This window comes from Ambystoma mexicanum, chromosome 9 (genome assembly GCF_040938575.1).
Source record: "Ambystoma mexicanum isolate Mex_15411 chromosome 9, UKY_AmexF1_1, whole genome shotgun sequence".
NCBI lineage: Eukaryota > Metazoa > Chordata > Amphibia > Caudata > Ambystomatidae > Ambystoma > Ambystoma mexicanum.
The window spans coordinates 919707589-919727987 of record NC_090931.1 but is presented as its reverse complement, the minus strand read 5'-3'; the positions used below and the strand labels follow the sequence as shown (position 1 = coordinate 919727987).

The 20399-nt window shown below is 46.5% G+C and overlaps 1 protein-coding gene across 5 annotated transcripts in view; it reads right to left on the bottom strand.

Annotated features, from left to right (window-relative positions):
• Positions 1-20399, bottom strand: part of SESTD1 (SEC14 and spectrin domain containing 1) — a 1198983-nt gene that overhangs the window by 696985 nt on the left and 481599 nt on the right. For all 5 annotated transcript variants that reach the window (XM_069616097.1, XM_069616095.1, XM_069616099.1 and 2 more), the window contains one exon: positions 8909-8964. In XM_069616097.1, the coding sequence (XP_069472198.1) occupies positions 8909-8964 (56 nt within the window). The remainder of the gene's footprint in view (positions 1-8908; positions 8965-20399) is intronic.

The following is a 20399-nucleotide window of genomic DNA, read 5'->3' as shown; positions in this document are numbered from 1 at the left end:
TTGCTCTGCGCAGTCTTGTTTGCATGCCTTCAGCCGCAAATTCCCTGTATGTAATACGTGCTGTCCGCGGACAAATAGAAAAATCTGAGCATGGGGGATGAAAATTTAAATAGTGTGCCCCATCTCCCCATTGAGGTTGTCTCTGAAAAGAGCCTTTTTATTGCAGATGCTTCAGAAACACCTTTTATTTAGTATTTTTTTCCTTATTTTCCTCCAAAAATCTTCACATTACATTCTCCAAAGCAACCCTTATGTTCCAAAACAACATGACATTGCTCATAAAAGATAGACATGCCATCTTCTTTAAAGTAATCAACATTACCAGAGTCCATGTTCTCATTGTTGCAAAAGAACACGTCAGCTCTAGTCATAAAAGCAAACATGCCTAAGTTAAGAACCTACCAACATTTTGCAGAGGACAAAAAACAGAACTATTGTCCTATACTGCCCTAGCTACCAAAGCAGAAAAAATAACCTTTGCATTTGGGAGCACTTTCATGACTGCCTGAACCAAGTTTTGCAGATCTTGCAACAAAGTAGGGGCACTGACATAGCCCAAATGCAAAGCACCACAGTGCAGAACAACCACATATGGACTATAATACCTAGCCATATCCTGACAAACTTCTAGCATTGCCTGCAAATTAAAACCAGGCACAGTGCACCACACCATTTCCACTCCTTTTGTGTCAAAATGCTTAGCCACATTCCTAGATTTAGCATACTGCTCCAAACCATTCACAAACATATCTCCAAGCACTCTCATAACGAAGCAGAACCTCAACACCCGATTGGCTAATCCTCAAAATACACTCCCATTTCATGCTTGGAAGCCCTGGATGTGGCATGGCCTGTCTGCGAACAGCCGCGCTGTCAGTGGAGCACGTAAGTAACACTAGGGCAGCCCTTCTACACTTTCCACTTCATTCTCTGCACCATTCCCTCATTGGCTACTGTTAAGCAGTCAACCAACCATCCACCATCCACATGCAAGACCTCTACAGCTAACTCGATCATCACAATTCAGCACTTTAGATGTACTGTTGATTACTCCAAATACAATTGAGTTGTGATTGCAAAGCACCTACAGCAACTACTAGTAAACTCTCCAACATTTCTACTTGTAGATTCATGCACATCCACATGCATGAACACAAGGTACAGGTAGGAATGTCTTTTGCACAGTAGATCATACATGCTACCATTCTGACCCACCTGGGAGGCACATTTCCTCTGAAAAATTGGGAGACAATATTTGTGTCATAAGAATGCATTGGGCAAAGATTTATTTTCGGCAGGAGAACGTGAAAAATAATAATATTTTCATGGAAAAATTGGGAGTCTTCTGTCGAAATCGGGAGGATTGGCATGTATGGTACATGTACATCTCTTGTATAAATGCATATAAACAGAGTAATTGCCACATACCCTGTGTAACCTGTAAAACGAGCTTATTGTCATTTCTCCCATCTGCTATCAAGTGTCACTTGCAAAGTTGTCTGCTCTCCAAATGTTTATTTACCCATATTAACTGCAATGTGCAAACTGTTATTTTCTTCATTCATTCTATTATTTCTGTAACCACTGCCACGTGTTTAACCACATTTCAACCATGCTAACATTTAATGCATTATAGTGCATAAGATGTACATACAATTTCCTTTCTATACATTCTGCATACTTCACATACATTCTATCATTTCAACTTCCTTTACAAATGACTATATTAGTAATCAGACACAACACACACAGCTATCTAACAAAGTGCCATTTCATGTTAAAAGATGGGAGAAATAACTGTATAATTATGGAAAAAGGCTTTCTAGTGTGTTATAAAATTACACGCCGCCAGGATGAGCACATGCATCTTTATTTATGCACACAGATAGCCAATATCATTTGAAAGGCTCCCAGCTAAAACAACACCACTGCCTCAACAACTATCTACACAGCTCTCTCATTCCAGCTGGTTGTCCATTCCGTTCTAGATTTCACAACAGCATTCAACTATGCACAGTTGCAGTCATATCTATCACATCACCTACAACTACAATGTACAGTGTTGTAAAGCAAGACATACAACATCTCGCCCCTTCCCTTCAGTCTGCAACGCAAGCACCAGGTCATTCCTTGCAACCCTTACTTTATATCAGACTCTCCCATATCCAAGCACCACAGAATCACCCAGTACTTTAGTAATCACCTACTGAGTAAAAAACTGCTGACCCCATCAAATCCTTCTGATTTATTTCCCACACCTTCACAAAAACATACATTGCATACTTTTCCATACAGTTCCTGCCATTTACCCTGTAAAAATAGCAAACAAAGCATACAATAATTTCTTCTATCTCCTAAAATCCAATAACACTGCCTTAGAAAGCCAGGTGTGCTCTATGCACTTACTATTGTGCTCATTTCTAAAGCACATTCAACTAACAGATTGTAAAAAACATATACAGAATACACATAGGCAAAGAAAAGTGCATGTACATGCTATGTACAGTTATCAGAAAGCACTACTACTGCAAAAACAGAAATCAATGTCTACATTAACAGCGTCTGAAGTACGAACGAGAACTCTGAAGAAACCTACTCTTTCCATCCAAAAAAGTGCTTCCTCTCACCAATCCACACATCTCACTATCCTATAAACACTATTACACTACTACCAATCAGTTCTGACATTTTTTAAAACATATCCCCGACGGTAGATGGCCACCATACGGGATATGTTTGGGTGCATGGCCTACGGCCTTCGGCCATGCACCCAAGACTCTAGACCCTTGCCACAACTACCGTAGCATAACACACCCATAGAAACAAACACCTACCAAACGACCATAACCCAGAAATATAATACATCCACCTCAAAACTGTGCACTTCAATTAACATTACAAAAAATAATTACAACCAAAGTACAAACTCTTCAATACTTGCCCTCTTCACCCAATGCAACCCAAAACCAACATCAAACTAAAATAGCCAGTAGTGCGCCCAGTGTTTAGTATGTCCGCGGTCAATCGCAATGACCGCGGACACCGCAAGCACATCACAGCCTCCTCCCACCCAAACAAATACAGCATTTGACCTATCTCTTACTCCCCCACCCTCTTCAGGCACTCACACACCAACACACTCCCCAAAATTGGATTTATGCTCACTTCTAGCGCATGTCCGCGGATCCAATATGGCGGGCGCATCAAAACAATTTGACGCACCTCATGCCTCTTCCCAGCCAATCAAAGAGTATGTCGCGTGTCCGCGGACATGATGTAAGCCGATTATCCAATCGGTATCCTGTCCGCGGAGCGGACATAGATATCACTAATTTTTTAGACCTGCTTATTGGTCGTTTTAAAAAAACTACTGGACGGTGAAAATCCGTCCAGTGGTTTGGGCTGTAGGCACAACAGAAATGTTTTCTCCATTCAGTCTATGGGAAAAAGAAATTTTGGGACCCCCCCAATAACTTTGCCCCCCCTAAACCAAACCTTCAGTGTGGGCCATATACTTTTTTTGCAAAGTTTGGTGAGGATTCCTCCAAGGGGAGCGAAGTTATAAACCGCCCAAAAAGTGTTCTTACGCACCCAGAACAATCACATTCATACCCATTCACCCATCACTCACTTAAGCTTAGACCTTCTCTCACATTCACTCACTGCATTCAACACACATGCAACCACCCTCCCAGACCATTCAAAGTCACATTCATACCCATTCGCCGACCTGTCTGTCGCTCACCCACTCACTCATACTGCATTCTCCACACGGGGACCCAGGGATCCACCCTCCCAGAAGATTCACATTCACACCCATTCACTGACCGGCCACTCACCCATACACCTTTGATTTGAGGGGTATTTTTAAGCACAGAGGTATTAAGCACTGCGTTCGCCTGAAGGCATCTTGGTGCTGCTAGCAGGATGAAGGGCAAAGGAACTTAGAAAAAGGAGGGTTTTCAAGGCTCAAGAAAGGCTAGATGGTTGACTGTAGATTTTGAGGAAACCGGGAGGTCGTACCAGATGCCTGCAGCTAGCACGGAGAAGGAACAACCCCCAATGCGGCTTTATTTCACCGTAGGGATAGAGAGAAGATAGTGGTCGGCCGAGCGCAAGGCCCGTCCCGGGATGTGAGGCCGGAATTTATCCTGTAGGTATTCTGCTCCTTGTCTGTAAGCAGCACGGTGAACCAAACACAGAACTTTAAAACCGATGCACTTGGCCACTGGGAGCCAATGCAGCTTGAGGAGAATAGAAGAAATATGAGAGCAGTGGGGAGTGGGGGGGGGGGGGAGGTGGACAGTCGTGCAGCAGAGCTTTGGAGAACCTGAGGGCGCTGTATCACGTAGGCAGGTTGGGCAAGTAAAAGAGTTACAGTAGTCAATTGAAGAGGAAACTAGAGCAGAAACCAATGGGGCGTGAAGGTGTGCTGGAATTCAGGCAAGGACACGACGAAGGAGCTTGAGCTGAAAATAGCCCAGCTGACTGACAGCACTGACCTGAGGTTCCATAGAAAGGGAGGAAGAGAGTTTAACCCTGGGTCGTTAACTATGGAGATGGGTAGCGGGGGAGGGCCTAAGAAGAAGGCCACCAATCACAGGTCCAGAAAGAAGCAGCCGAGGGGGTTGGGGGGTGGGAGGGCACATCACCAATACCTCAGTCTTTTCGCCGTTCTACTTGAGCCACTTGTTCTGTATCCATTCCCCACAGCCTCCAAACAGATGGAATCTGGCCACTGACTCGGGGATGGACAGGTCAAGGCAAACCAGAACCTGCAGGTCATCTGCATAAGAATAGCAGAGGAAGCCGTGGGAGAAGATCAGCTTTGTCAGCGATTGAGCATAGGTGTTAGATAGAACCGGGGAGATGGCGGACCCTTGAGGAACACCACCTCCCACATTCCCTCACACTGCATTCACCACACATGCACCCACCCGGAACATTCACAGTCACATTCATACCCATCCACCCACATGTCACTCACCCATACACCTTCTCTAACATTCGCTCACACTGCATTCTCCACATGTGCACCCAGAACATTCACACACACACACTGCATTCTCAATCACATGAGGTGCACTCACCACCCATATATACATGTACGCATACACATGCATATATAAACAATCACAATGACATCAAAAATGCATGCACACACACTCACCGTTTAAAAAAAAAAAGAAAAAAGGCTTGCTTACCTGTTCTGCGTGGCACAGACTCAACAATCTGTTTTCTTTACAGACCTGCGGCTCACTTGCTATACGTAGACAGCAATCAGGAAGCAGGGTTCCTGTCCGACATGCCCTGGGGAGCCAGAGGCAGAGCATCTTCTTCCCGCGCCATCAGCAGCAGTTGACCCTGGCCCAGCCCTCACCCTGGCATCTATCAGGGTGAGGGCTGGGCGGGACCTCGAGGGGCAGAGCAACAGGCAACATGGGGAGGGCAGGGCCCCTGCTAAGCCAGTATATGGATTATGCATAATATTTACTAAGAGTGCAGTAGGAAACCTGTACTCTGTTTTTGTAGCATCCTTGGATCCTGAATATGATGGAAATTACTGTGCGTTATTGCATAGGGGTTGTGAGAAACCTGAAGGCATCCTCACACCTACTCCCTTGGGTCCTCTTCTCAGGTCACCAGGGAAAGGCCATCGCTCTTGGATACTGACCCTGGGGGTGGAGATGCGAGGGACGATCACCTGGGAGGAGGGTCCTTTGGTATTAAGGAGGGGATGTCTGCAGGTGAGACCTGGTATCCCCCGTTCCCTTGCGAGAACAAACCTTAACCTATGAAGGAAGGGGGAGGGTATCAGTCACTTCCTTTTATATCCCCTCAGTCATACCACTCTAGTACTGGGACAAGGAGGCGACTAAGAGGTGTAAACCCCAACATAAAATGTCACCACTCTGGTACTGAGACGAGGAAGAGGCCTGGGAACCAGTGTGACGGTCAGGCAATTACACACCAGGGCTCATACCTGCAACCGGTTAATGAGCAACAGGTTCATAAAAGGTGGAGCCAACTGGAGGGAAAGGTAGACGAGCAGCAGAGCCGCCGACTCAGGAGAAGCGAACCTGAAAGGGTTGGAGTTCTGTAGAGAAGAAGGCTGCTGAGGAGGGTCGTGCTGTCAGGAAGTTGTGACAGCAGGGCCTGAGCAGGCCGTGCAAGGATCCAGGCTGGCAGAGTCCTTTCTGTTTGGTGCCCACAGCCGGAGCTGTGGGGCACGGAGGACTCACAGGTGCTGCGGGCCACCGGCAACCTCCGCAGTAGAGGTGGAGCTAATGGCAACCCACAGCGGGATTCATAACAATCGAGCGCCTCTCGCAGACCCACAGGAAAGTGTGCTGGAAGTCGAGAAGAGAGAGAGGGAGACCGCCCGCAGGAGCCACCGAGGACCGGTGAGTGAAATAGAGGGATCACTTGTACTGGGGTACTCCTGGGATATTGCAAGGCACATGGGGATGCAGATTGAAGGGCAATGTATGCACAAGTAACCGTGACCCTGAAGTAAAGGGTATTTTTGTATATTACATACAAAACGCTGAACTTTAACGTGAAAGAGCTCACATAAGAAGCTTGTGTTATTGAATATCTAAGTAAAGAAACTCTTTACAAATACCATTGAATACCGAATTGAAGGAAAGCTGTGAAAAACCCACGAATGAAAGGGGAACGGTTGTGAGACACACATGATGAATATTTTTAAAGGGCAAAAGTTATGAATAAGGTGAAAAATCAATAATGAACATTTATAAAGTTTGTGGAAGAACACACTGTGCCAAAGTAAAGAGACTGGCAAGTAGGAGTGAGTTGTGTGGAAGATCACAGTGTGGCAAGACCAAGAGACTGGCAAGGAGTACTCAGAGTGAATGCAAACCAAAGCACAGGTGTGATGAGAGAGAAACCTGTGTGGGCAAGAAACCTATGGTTATCGGTTGCGTGACCTGTAATGGGGGAACCGTGTGGCCCGATAACTGCGCCTCGACTGAATACTCTGTATGGAAAAGTCTAGCAAAGTTCAAGAATCTTCACTGATAATTAAGATTGCGGAAGTGAATGGAACTATAGCAATCTGTATCTACTGAACCTGGAGGATTATAAAAGTGACCTAGAACTGCTTGTGATAATTACAAGACTTGAACTGACTGTACATTGGCAAGCTGGAAAAATGGTTGCCTTGGGGAAAGGAACCCTGAGGCCATTTTGCAACTGTGTTATAGCCTCGGGGAAGGAAGTCTTGATGCCATCTTGGAACTGTGTTGTCTACTAAGGGTAAGGATCCCAGAGGCATTGTGGAACTGCTTTGAACTTGGAGAAGGTGAGTTGGAGAGTAAAACTAGAGCTGCAAGAATCTCAGAACTTTATTTGGAACAATATTTCATTTGTTGCTGACATCCCTACACATTGCAAAGTTTAGTTGTGAGGGCAAATTTAGGTTTTGGACACGAGACTTAAGTTGAACGTACTGACTCGGATCCATCCTTAGTTTCTTTAGGTAGGGAAATTCCACCTTAGCATAGGACAAGGCAAGCCTTACATCATCCTGACATTTAAGTTAATGAATATATTTTTGTTTGAACTTTGAATCTGTTGCATGTGTCTTGGTCCATGATGCCTTCACAGGGTCTACTCTTACTTCTGGAATTCTATATGTATAATGTCTGCCACTGAGCATGTAGCTTGCATTCTTAGGGTAAATAGTGGGTTAGGCTTTCACTGAATTTGCTCTTTTTATATCTACACTATTGCTCTGCTTTGTGTTATGTTTCATCAGAGCATTTATTTTTCCTAACATTAATGTCATATGTGTGACCTTGTAATAAAAGTGTATATTTCCCAGTATACCAGTATGGTGTGTTCTTATGTGGTGACTATTGGGAATAATTGTACCTCTCTGCTAGACTTCCGCCCTCCTGAAGGGGCGGGGGGGAGGGGACACACTGTTCTACCATAAGGTTAGATGGTTTCACAGCCCTTAGCCCAGGGTTGTGCAAGCATCTTCCTCAGTGGACCTGTTCTCTGGTCCCTGAAGCAGCCAATGGTGGCATCCTCATTTTGTTCAGAAGATACATTGTGAATCAGTTATCCTCAGATTCACAAGGATGGTATTCCCATTGAGGATAAGCTAAATATCATGAATTACACAATGTAGGAATTCTGCTCAAAGCAAACCCGTTGAAGGGAAATTGATGCGTCCCAATACTTCTCAGCTTATGTTAATGTCCCTTTTTGAGGTGCCTGTCCCTTCCGGAGTGGGGTAATGCTCTCCTGCATTTCAGCACCTAAAGGGATGACAGACCATGGATTTGGTGCTCTCTCCATTGATCCTCACCTCCTGGAGGTATGATCAACCATGAATGTGGTGGATATCCCCCTCCCTCCACCCCCTCAGGGCTCACAGGAAACCACATTGCAGCATGATCTGAGTAGGTGCTAGACACTTCCCTTGAGGCTGTGGTCTAGGGCTACAAGGGGGAACTGGATAGAGCTTCTTGGGTGTGGTTTTTGATGATGCGATTTGGCTATGGAGAGGCAGCGTGTGTAGCAGACTGTCCCCTCATGTGGTGCCAGTAGCAATAGCGGGTTGTTTTCAGACTCGTCACCACATTTCCATTGTCTGGCTGTACAAACCAGTTAGGGGCCTCAGGCACTTGTTACAGGCTATTTTGTTCAAAGTCGGGCATAACCCAGCGCTGTGCAGGCCTGTCAATGTCTTTGACACAAACAGATTGAAACAATTCTCCCTCCTTCACATACACTTTAAAAGCAGTCAAAGGATGCCTCATCTGAAACACCCATGTACGAACGCGATATAAATAAAATACCATATCATATATCTGTTCTCAACACTTGTTTTAGTAATTACGGAGAACGTATAACTGATTTGAAATATGCCCCATACCTGTTTGCAAAACTGTCTCTGGATCAACTGATGGAAGGAAATTAAACTCCAGTGGTCTGAAACATAATTTGTAAAACAAATTGTGTTAATAAATTGACAGGCAAAAATATTAGTCCACAATGTTTTGAGAAGAATTCAGATTTTTATAATCAATGTAAACAGGGGAGACACAATACTCAAGTCGTTTTTGTAACGGTGCAAGAATGGAAATAAAAGGCATATTTATATTGGGATTAAACCACCAGAAGAACAAGTTACTTCTTACCTTGTAACGTTCTTTCGACGGGATGTTCCTCCGACGTATTCCTCATCTTAGATATCTCCTTCCAGCTCTGCTGGCCTTGGAAAATTTTTTCTCTCTCTAGAGGGCGCTACGCGTCGACGTCCTCCGAGTCGATGTCCCTCGACAGCTGCCGTATCGACGTCAACGTCATCCTGCCTATAAAGGCTGCGCGCAGCGTCCGTTGCTCAGTTCCGTTTTGTAGCCCACAATTATACTTTCTGGACTAAACTAATCACCCTGAAGGAGCGTAAGCTGCAACAACAAAGGAAGTAGAACTGCAGGGATGGATGGGAGGGTCGATGAGGAATACGTCGGAGGAACATCCCGTCGAAAGAACGTTACAAGGTAAGAAGTAACTTGTTCTTCGAAGGGATTGTGTCCTCCGACGTATTCCTCATCTTAGATAGGCTCCCATAGCAGTTTTCTATTATTGGAGGAGGGAGTACTGACTTCACGCTGTCTTCTATTGATGAATAGAATGCAGTACAGCCCTTCCAAACCTAGTCTCTTGACTGGAGGAGGAATCCAAATTGTAAAAACGAGTAAAGGTATGGACAGACGACCATGTAGCGGCCGCACAGATGTCTTTAACCGGCACGCCTCTTTTGAGGGCCGAAGAAGCTGCAATACCTCTGGTCGAATGAGCCCTAAGGTTTTGAGGGGGCTCTTTCCCTGCAAGTTTATAACATTCCAGAATGGCTAGAATGATCCATCTGGAAATGGTCTACTTAGTTATTGGTAACCCCAGCTTGTGACCTGCGTAACCTACAAACAGCTGGTCTGCCTGTCTTATCCTGGCTAGTCTACCGATGTAAAAAACTTAAAGCCCTCCTAGGGTCTAGCCTGTGTAACCTCTCTTCCTCTTTCCCCGGGTGAGGAGGAGGATAGAAAGATGGTAGGGTAATCTTTTGAGTGATATGGAATTCAAAAACCACCTTTGGGAAAAAATTAGGCTTCACTTGCAGGACAACTTTGTCTTTGTGAAATATTGTTTAAGGGGGTTTACAAGAAAGAGCTTGTAATTCGCTCACCCTTCTAGCAGATGTAAGTGCTATTAATAAAATAGTTTTAAGGGTAAGGAATCTTAACGAACAAGAATGGAGAGGTTCGAAAGGTGTGCCCATCAGGAAAGTTAGTACTAAGTTTAAATCCCATAGGGGAACTTGGAATGGTCTTGGGGGATAAACATTGGTTAACCCCTTTAGAAACTGTATTACCAAGGGTAATTTGAAATAGGATGGTTCTTCCGCAGTACGCTTAAAGATGGATAGCGCTGCGAGATAGCCCTTAATGGTACCAACTTGAAGGCCTGAATTTGCCAAATATAGTAGGAAGGACAAAACCATTGGTGTACCACATGAAAAAGGGTCGATATTCTGTTCTCTACACCAGCTGCAAAATCTGTTCCAACGGCAGCGGTATAAAGACTTTGTTGCTGGCCTCCTTGCTAAAAGCAACACCTCCATAACATCATCAGGGAGGTCCCAATCCTTGTACCTCAGCCTTTCAGAAGCCAAGCGTGAAGGTTGAGGGTTTTGATGTCTGGATGGAGAACCTGACCTCCCTTCTGTGAGAGTAGGTTCTCTCTGCGTGGAAGTCGAATTGGAGGGCAGATGGACAAGTCTAGAAGGTCCGGGTACCACGTTCTCCTGGCCCAATCCGGGGCAATTAGGATCATGATTCCCTGGAATCTTCTCAACCTCCTGATCATTTGAGGAATGACAGGGACCGGTGGGAACGCGTACAGAAGCGGAAACTCCCAGTCCACTATGAACGCGTCTCCCAGAGCTCCTCTCGGGGGAAATTCCCTTGAGCAGAACAGGTCGCATTTCCTGTTTAGGCTGGTGGCGAACAGATCTACCTGAGGGGTTCCCCAAAGGGCGAAGATCTCTTGAAGGACTTCCTGAGCTAGTTCCCACTCGTGGGATACTGTGCTCTGCCTGCTCAGAGCGTCCGCTGTCAAATTCTTCTCTCCGGCTAGGTGAACTGCTGATAGAGAGATTCCTTCTTGGATTGCCCAAAACCAGAGCTGCATCGCCTCTCTGCAGAGGGGTAGTGATCCTACGCCTCCTCTTTTGTTGAGGTAATGCATGGCCACCGTGTTGTCCGTCATTATCAGGACGTTCTTCCCTTGTACAGCTGGCAGGAACGCCTTCAGCGCAAGTCTGATGGCTCTCAGCTCTAACAGGTTGATTTGTAGTCTGGACTCCGATGGAGACCAACGACCGCTGATGGTCAAGTCGTTGGCGTGGGCTCCCCACCCCGTGAGTGAGGCATCCGTGACTACTGTCATCTCCGGCCAGGGTTGCCAAAACTGTTCTCCTTTCAGAATGTTGTCCTGACAGGCCCACCACTGAAGGTCTCGAGCTACTCTGTCGGGAACTTGAAGAAGATCTGTCATTCTCCCTGAGAGTTGTGACCACTGAGTCCTCAGTGCCCTCTGGAGGGATCTCATTCTCAAGCGAGCCTCTGGCACTAGGAGAATGCAGGAAGCCATGAGGCCTAGCAACCTCAAAAAGTCGAAAGCTGGGAGACGTTGGGCATGTTGGAACTTGGTGACCATCTGTAGAATATCTTGAGCCCTCACCTCTGGTGGTGAGGCTTTTCCCAGGGAAGTGTCCAGGATTGCTCCTATGAACTGGAGTCTCTGCGATGGTATCATTTGTGACTTCTTTAAATTGAGGGAGAAGCCCAGTCTGTGAAGGAAGTGGCACACGTGATTTAGCTGGATCTGAGCTTGTTCCGAAGAAACAGCCCTGATCAACCAATCGTCCAGGTAGGGGTAGACATGAATCCCTTCCCTCCTTAGACTTGCAGCCACTACCGACATTAACTTGGTGAAGACCCTCGGGGCGGAGGTCAGCCCAAATGGCAGCACTCGAAATTGATAGTGAGAGTTGCCAATTGCGAACCTCAGGTATTTCCTGTGTTTGAGATGGATAGGCACATGGAAATAAGTGTCCTGAAGGTCCAGAGATACCAACCAGTCCTGGAACTGAAGGGCCTGGAGGATCTGAGAAAGAGTGACCATCTTGAATTTGTCTTTTCTGAGGAATTTGTTCAACTCTCGCAAGTCCAAGTTGGGTCTCAGTCCTCCGTCTTTCTTTGGAATGAGAAAGTAAGGCGAGTACCAGCCTATGTTCCTCTCCGCTACAGGTACCGGTTCTATGGCACCTTTCTCTAGCAGGTCCAAAATTTCCTGCAAGAGGAGCGGATCTGGAGCTTTCTGAAAGCTGATCCCCGGTGGATGACTCTGAGGTATACGTAAGAAAGGCAGGCAGTAACCTTGGGCAACTGTTTCCAATGCCCAAGCATCTGACGTGATAGCCTGCCACACCGCTAGATGTTGAGTCAACCTGCCTCCTACAGGTGTCCTGTGAGGGAAGTCCTCAGAGTGGTTTTGGGCCGGCTGATGCAGATGCCGATGGTAAAGAGGCACCTGCTGTTGCTGCGGCTTTTGAATATCTACCCCGTCCACCTCAGGTAGTTCTTCTTTGTCCCCTTTGAGCCGGCCGTCCTCTACCTCTTCCGAATGCGGAGTAGAAGCGAAAGGACTTACCCCTCGCAGAGGTTCCTGTGGGACGAAAAGGAGTCTGACGGATTGCAGCTCCTAGGGATTTAGCTGCTGCTTTTGAAGTTTGCAATTTCTCTAAACTGTCATCCGCCTTTTTCCCGAACAAAGAAGAGCCATCGAATGGCATGTTCAAGAGTCTGGCTTTCACATCTGGGGCAAAACCAGACTTTCTCAACCAAGCGAATCTCCTGGTTGATGTACTTGCCGCCATTGCTCTGCTGATACTGTCAGCCGAATCAATGCCCGTCTGGAGGGATTCGCACATAGCGTCTTTACCGTCCTGTATAATATTCAGGAACGCATCCCTTTCTTCTCCCTCCGGGATGCAGTCAGCCGCTGTAGAAGCACACTCCCAAAGTGTATGGCTGAACCTAGCAAGGGTGCAAGTAGCATTCACAGATTTTAACGCCATGCTACATGCTGAAAAGACTTTCTTTGCCATAGCATCATATTTTTTATCGTTCCTGTCCTGTGGGACGGTAGGATAAGCCGTCTTGACATCGGTAGAGGATGCTGCCTGTAACACCAGACTTTCTGGGGATGGGTGTTTAGACAAAAACTCCGGGTCTGTAGAAGATACCCTGTACTTTGTAGACAGTTTTTTTATTTACTGCTGGTACTACATCTGGGGTTTCCCAGTTTGTCATGATCTTCCTCTGAAGAGCTTTATGAAAAGGCACCACAGGATCCTACTGTGGGCCTTTGTCAAGAATATCCGTGAGGTCATCTTGTTGGAAAGATTGTGAAGGTGCAGACCACCCCATGAACTCTGTGATCCTGGCCCTTAAGGCTCTATAGGGGGTTTCAGCATGCTCCCCCGGGTCTGGTCTAGCAAACTCCACCTCAGGGGAAGTGTCTAATCCCCTTGCCTCATGTAAGGAATCATGAAGATCCTTTAACCTGCGTTCTTCAGAGGAAAATTCCTCTCTAATTGGGGTTACAGGTCCCTGCAACTCAAATGTGTCTTCCTGTTCAGACAATTCACCCTCTTCCAAGATTGAGGACATAGTTCTCAATTGTTCTGAACTCATAAAGGGAGTAAATCCCATTTCCAAGGCAGAGGGTGCCGAACTTGTCATTATCGGCCTCGAAAACGTCGATGACGTCGACGCCGACGTCGAAGGCTTCGAACGTGGCGTCGAAAACAAAGGCGGAGGCCTCGAAGACCTCGACAGAATTGGAATTCTACTCGACAATCTCAAAGCCATCGACGTCGAGGACCTGGGGATAGTCACTGGGTGTGTCGTAACCGTGACTTTTCTTGGCGTCGACGCTGGTGTCGAAGCTGGCGTCGAGTCGACAGAACCGTGTGTCGAAGGTCCCTTCGACAACGGCGTCGAAGACACCGACCTCGGCGTCGACGGAACCCTCGTCGACGGCGTCGACGGAACCTGAGGAAGGTTTGGAGGTCATAGTCCTACTCGAGGGTTCGAGACGCGCTCGAGAGGTTTCCTTCGCCGGGTACTGCGACTCACGGCGTTTTTGACCTTCGGGTCTTTCGACCAGAGCATCGCTCTCGGCAGTCTTCGAGGGGGTCAAGGCCGCTTTCTCGAAGACGCTCATCATATTTTTGCGGAATTCCTCCCATTCAGCCCGGGAACTATGTTTCTTGGGGCAAGGGATTCATTTTGGCGAAACAGAGGAAGAGGAAGACGGAGAAGGGGATCTTCGACGTCTCCTCTTCGAGTGCTTCGATCTCGAGGAGTGATGGGACCCACTCCGAGACCTGGAGCGCGAATGGTGACGAGGAGACGAGTGTCTCGACTTCGTCGACGAAGAAGAAGCTTTAAAAGTCTTACCTTTCTCCAGCTTTCCCCTACGCTCCTTCAGGGCCTTAGCTGTCATGGACATACAGTCCTCGCATTCCGAACAATGATGTTCAGCTCCCAAACACCACAGACAAATTCTGTGAGGGTCAGTCAGCTACATCTTTTTCCCACAATCTCGGCATTTTTTTAAGCCGGATCGAGGAGTGGTCGGTTCCGACGAGGAAGCCATCGAGTACGGTTCGAATAACTCGAGGTAACTAGGTATTAATCTGACAAGAACTGAGCAACGGTATTCCGAGGCACTGAGTAAGCGCGGAAAAACGGAACTGAGCAACGGACGCTGCGCGCGGCCTTTATAGGCAGGATGACGTCGATACGGCGGCTGTCGAGGGACATCGACTCGGAGGACGTCGACGCGCAGCGCCCTCTAGAGAAAAAATGTTCCGAGGCCAGCAGAGATGGAGGAGATATCGAAGATGAGGAATACGTCGGAGGACACAATCCCTTCGAAATTACCCTACTGCCATCATACATACAGACAGTATTTACTGGTGCTGTATTAGTATATATGCATGCATGAATAACGATAATGCATACAGTTCAGTCAGTATGAAGAGCCAAAATAGAGCCACTGATAAAAAGCAGCACAACTCTCACATGGAGCACTGTGCGTGATGGTGCTGTGCTGTTGCCAGGGAATGGCTAAACTCAAGCATAAACATGGCCAAAAGGTACCAGAAGGTGTAGATCTGGGCTGGTGACAATAAGGATTGTCATTCTCAGACAATCATTTGTTGTATAGGGACCCCACCTCTGGTACAGCCCACCAGACTCACTGAGGCATTAAGAGCATCATCCAAAATGTAGGGGTTCATGAAAGCTTACTTTCCAGAAAGGCCTATGGTTAGAACATTCCAATGTACCCATTGGCTGACCTACCCTCTGCTTAGGACAACAGTGACAATGTCACTTTTCTTTCCCACCTTAGTTGGAGATGCATTATGTAGTGATGGCTAGGTGGTTTTAGCTTGTGAACCGTCTAACGTCTAAGGCAGGCTGACACCTATGTGCTTTTGTGGATATGCACTGCTCACCAATGCTTGTATTACTTCCGTGATCATTTCTGTGCAAAGGGGGGAGGTGGACATTGTCAAGAAGCCCGTCACCTTGTCACCTCAAGCAGTTCACAGAAAGGTAGTTTGCAGTGTTTTTTTCCCCTTTTTGTGGCCTCAATGCACACATACCCCAGACACATTTACCTCCATATGGTCTCTTGCATCATTTTTAAATTCCCCTTCTTTGCTGCATCACCCCTTCAGAAGTAGAGAAATAGTCATCCCCTCACATGAGCTGGCTAAGTGGGCACAAAAAAACATTGAAGCCACCAGAGTGCAAAGCACAGAGAAAGCTACCAGGGTACAGCTGGCAAATGCTTGGCTGACTGAAGTGTATAGTGCCTTCTGGAGCAGATGCCACACTCGCTCCTTAAAATCACATATTACAGAAAGCTCTTTGATTGTGAGAAACGTCAGAGATTGAAATACTTGGGAACTATTTGCCTACTGCTTATTGCATCCAAGAGCCTTGTTAGCTTACCTTACCAACTGCTTCCGGGAGCTACTTTCTACGCCCCTGGTCAGGTTGTAGCATGCAGATGTATAGGACTTCAACAGGAAGCAATTATCAAAAACTTCTATTTTAAAATGTTGTACCTTGCAACCTAACGGCAGAACATTAGGCCTTTCATAATCGACTGCTGTGTGCGAATACAGCATTTACCTCGGTTTCCCTGGGTTCCAAGGGACCAGAGCATAGTAAATAATGCAGGAAAAACATCACAGTTCCCCTATCACAATGGGAGCAATGTTTTTGACATGGTATTAAAGCTGCAGCTCTGCCCGGAGTGGGAGCCTCAGCTCTGGAACGATCAGAATTGTAGCTATCTTTGTAGGGACTCTCGCTGTAAATGAGTGGGGTGGTGGAGATGATGGCGTTGGATGGGCGGCAAGAGGTCAGGCAATGTATTTATTTTCTAGTTGAGGTGGGCAGGTCACATTACACAATAATGGAGGTGGGATAATTATTTTGGTTGGAGGATAGGCATCTCCCTATTAAGAATGATTTGTTTTCTGCTGCTTTCCTTCCATAGAGTTCTGTGAAACACCCTATCTTTTTGCTAGAGTCTGCTTCCCAACTTGACTTATTGGAGTCAAGTAAAATCCTCAGCTTTACTTCCCCTGCTTGTTGCTCTCGTTTAGTTGTAAACTGATCAGTCCTTAAGAGTAACAGCACTGGGAGACCCTGTCTCGTTAGTGTAAATATTGCATTTTTGGATCTACGTTACAACGATGCATTTTAAACAGCAAATTCGAAAACATCTAATTTTTCTTTCTTTGAATTCTCACACATTTCGTCTGAAAAACATTGCATGGGAGACCCCCTACAGCTTCCTCACATCCCCTCACTTCAAATGATACCCCAACCCAATCCCCCTCTTCGAGGAAATGTGGGTAATTCGATTTTTAAAACTCATTGTTTTCTGCCACATAGTGTTTTGTGTACGATATTTTCATGCAATACCGTATTTTTAAAGCTGCACACATCACCTTGTGAAGTGCCGTTAGGATACTTTGTATCCATATAACTTTCTTTCGTAACCTTGAGGTTACACGCACAATGGGTGGTGACAGTGGATATTTTTCTACCGTGTTTTTGAATTTTTACTTGTGCACTTTTGCATTTTACTGCATAATGCATTTAGAGTACCATCTAAAATGGCAGTGCCATGAGATTTTCACCTGTCATTTGGTCATTTTTAGCCTTGGCATTCTTCCTGCCCTCTTGGGTCCAGAATTTCCATAAATGGAAAACCCTTTCCCAGGCAAAGTATTGGTCTGTGTTTGTGGCCGGATGTGGGGGCTGGGTCTGTCTGGAGCTAGTCCACATAAGAGCCAGAGTGTGTCTGTTGCTGGGCTGATGTGTTTGCAGAGGCTATTCAAAACTAGACAGCCCTTACAAGTATGAATGGTGCAGATCCTTAACACTGGTGGACCTCTAGGTGACTCGAGTCCAGATCCTGGATAAAAGGAGGAGTCCTACAGCCATCATCATTGAAGCCAAGATACCAAAGAGGATGTGCAGCCCACTAAAAACCAGAGGATGACAGTTGCAGGTGACCAGTATTGGTTCCATCCAAGTTCAGGGGAAGCCCTGATCATTTCTCCTGATCTTCAGAAGGCCCTCGTCATTGCTTCAAACCCTGGACTGGTGGGAACTACCTTTCCTGACCCCTGTTTGAGGATCTGTGCCGGATGAGGATTGGAAGTGTCCCTAGACCTCCTGGTGGACTAAGCAGCTCTCTCCTGAGCTATCTCGCACCAGCCGTCGCCATTCTGAGTTCATCCATGGAGCTACATGGATCTTCAACGTGTGCTTTTTAGCAGAAGAGAAACCGTGCAAGGCCTCATTTGTTCGCACCACGAAGTTCGTGTGTTACTTCCTGACCTTGGCAACTTCTGCTGCAACCAGTCTTCATCGTATCCTGGAGGCCTCCTGTCACGGGAAGGTCTTCCTCCTGTTTGGTCAGGGGTGTTCAGCTGTCCAGTCTTCAGAACCGCTACACTGTAGCCTGTAACTGCAGACTAGCTGGACCCAATCCTGAAGCCAAAAAGGGATCCCTCCACCTACAACCCCTGGACATCCCTCGACGAGACACAGCATAGAAGTAAGGGGGCCCATCGGTTTCAGGAACCCCTGAAGTGGTTGCTGAAGAAATTAAAGTAAGGGGGGGGGTGAGTTTGCATAGCTATTTCTATCCCCTCATGAAATAGAGTTGTATGGGCAGAAAAGTCCTAACCCTATCTCTCCCTTGTCCGACTAGGATTGGTGGTAGTCTGGCCAAGCATCCCCCCCCGCTCCCCCTCCCCCCAAAACCTCACTGGGCTTCCATTGGAGAGGTGGGTTTGGGAGAGAAACTTAAGAACTTTGCTTACCTTTTTTTTTTTCAACTTCTGGAACAATTACTTGTTCGCAAATCACGCAGTAAACCCGTGTCTGGGGCTGAATCTGTGTCGCATCCACAGTACACCAGTAAGGAATGAGACAGGATGCCTCTTATGTAAGTTCTTTGGTGTGGGAAAGTGAAATAAAAAAACCAGAGACGGAAGTAAACCACTTCAAAAGCAGAGCTCTCACTAACACCAGATATAGAAAATGTAGCATGTCAGGATCTAATCAATTTGCTTCTATCACGTTAACAAACCAGCACAGGTGCAGCAACAATGGTAGACAGATATACACAAATGATGGCTTACGCCCCTTGCTGTGCTGAGTTGATGCAGTCTCCAGCTCGGTCTTGGCTCTGGTAATCCCTTCGGCTGTGCTCTGCTCGATTCGCATCCCTTCTGCACCGGGCCCCCTACAAAGATGATTACTTCTCTGCAGTGCGGATGTAGCTGCTTGAATCCAAAAGGGGGCGTTCAGTGACTGGCAGGATCTGCACAATTTCCTTTTGGGCATGAGTCTTCAGATAATTAGACTGCTACTCTTTTATAGCTTTGTCTGTTCTAGAAACTTTGTGCACCATTGAATAAATAAAACCAGTTACTTTTGAGCAGCACGACACAGTCAAGTTTGTTCTTCAGCCGAAAATAGCAGATAGTGAGTTAAAATGGATTTTCAGAATCAGCCCTGTGGACAGATTCCGAGAGGCCACCCTTATCTGATGAACACACATACTCATGTCTGTTAGGGATAATTCCCAGAAATGTGCTAATTCCCCTTCTACCTTAGAGACCCCCAGCTCTTTTGCTTGACTTTAGGACTTTATCTTATGTAATTTTAATGGGATTCATTTTCTGTGTTTTTGTCTTTGAAGTCTGACCAACTCCATAGGCATCATCTTTACATTGTGTCACAAAGCACCTTCAGTGCAGCGGCACAGGGAAGTCACTAATATTTCCCCAAGGTTTAAATACCTTCTCTTGGATAAACTACTGTTTTCAAGAGCAGTAAAGTGAAAATGACGTTACTCACATTGTGTAACTTTCTAGACCCAGCAGACACTATCTTATCATAGAGTGCTGGAGGTGTTACTTAGTATCCCCTTGGTTTAGTTTCTCATGTAACATTTTTTATGTTACCCTTTCTAAAATGAATGGCTGATGGCAGTGGTTTACTTTTTACTATCTATTGTGCATTTTTACCATGGGCTGTGTTCGCAGCTGCAGTAAGGCACCCATGGGTGCCCATTTTGACAAAATGGCTCTGGTCGTCTTTTTTTGGCATTTCTTGTTGGAAAGGTCCTTCTTGTGATTTACTCTGCGCGCCAAACCAGGTTTGGTCTCTTAGTTCGTATTGTCTTTGCCGGGATTCACGAGTGAAGCCCACCTCTGGTTCCAGTATGTCTGCCAGGGGCAGTGAGTGAGGGAGGTGCCCGAACCTCCCTGTGCTTAATCCCTTAGATTACAGTAATGCACCCAAAGGTGATTAGCGGCTAGCTGTCCGGCAAGGACAGCCACCTTGTTGTGTGATTAACAGCCAGGCTGGAATGAATGGGAGAAACCTGCATAAAAGGCAAGGCTTTCTGGCTTGGACGTCAGTCGACCACTGGACTAAGGAATATGAAGAAGAACTTGTAAGAGACGCCTGCTGCAACTCCTGGACCGTTGGTTTGCCCGTTGAAGCCCTGCTGCTGTGCTAAAGCTCCGAATTCGCCTCTACTAGAGAAGCCCTGCAAGGACGACCTCTCCCTTTGAGTTGGTGGGACCAATCAACTCTAAAGTAAGCCTGTCTGGAAATCCTCTCAAAGCTGGTTGTATTTCTACTGCTGCAGGAACTGAAGTGCCAGGAAGAGGAACACCAGAT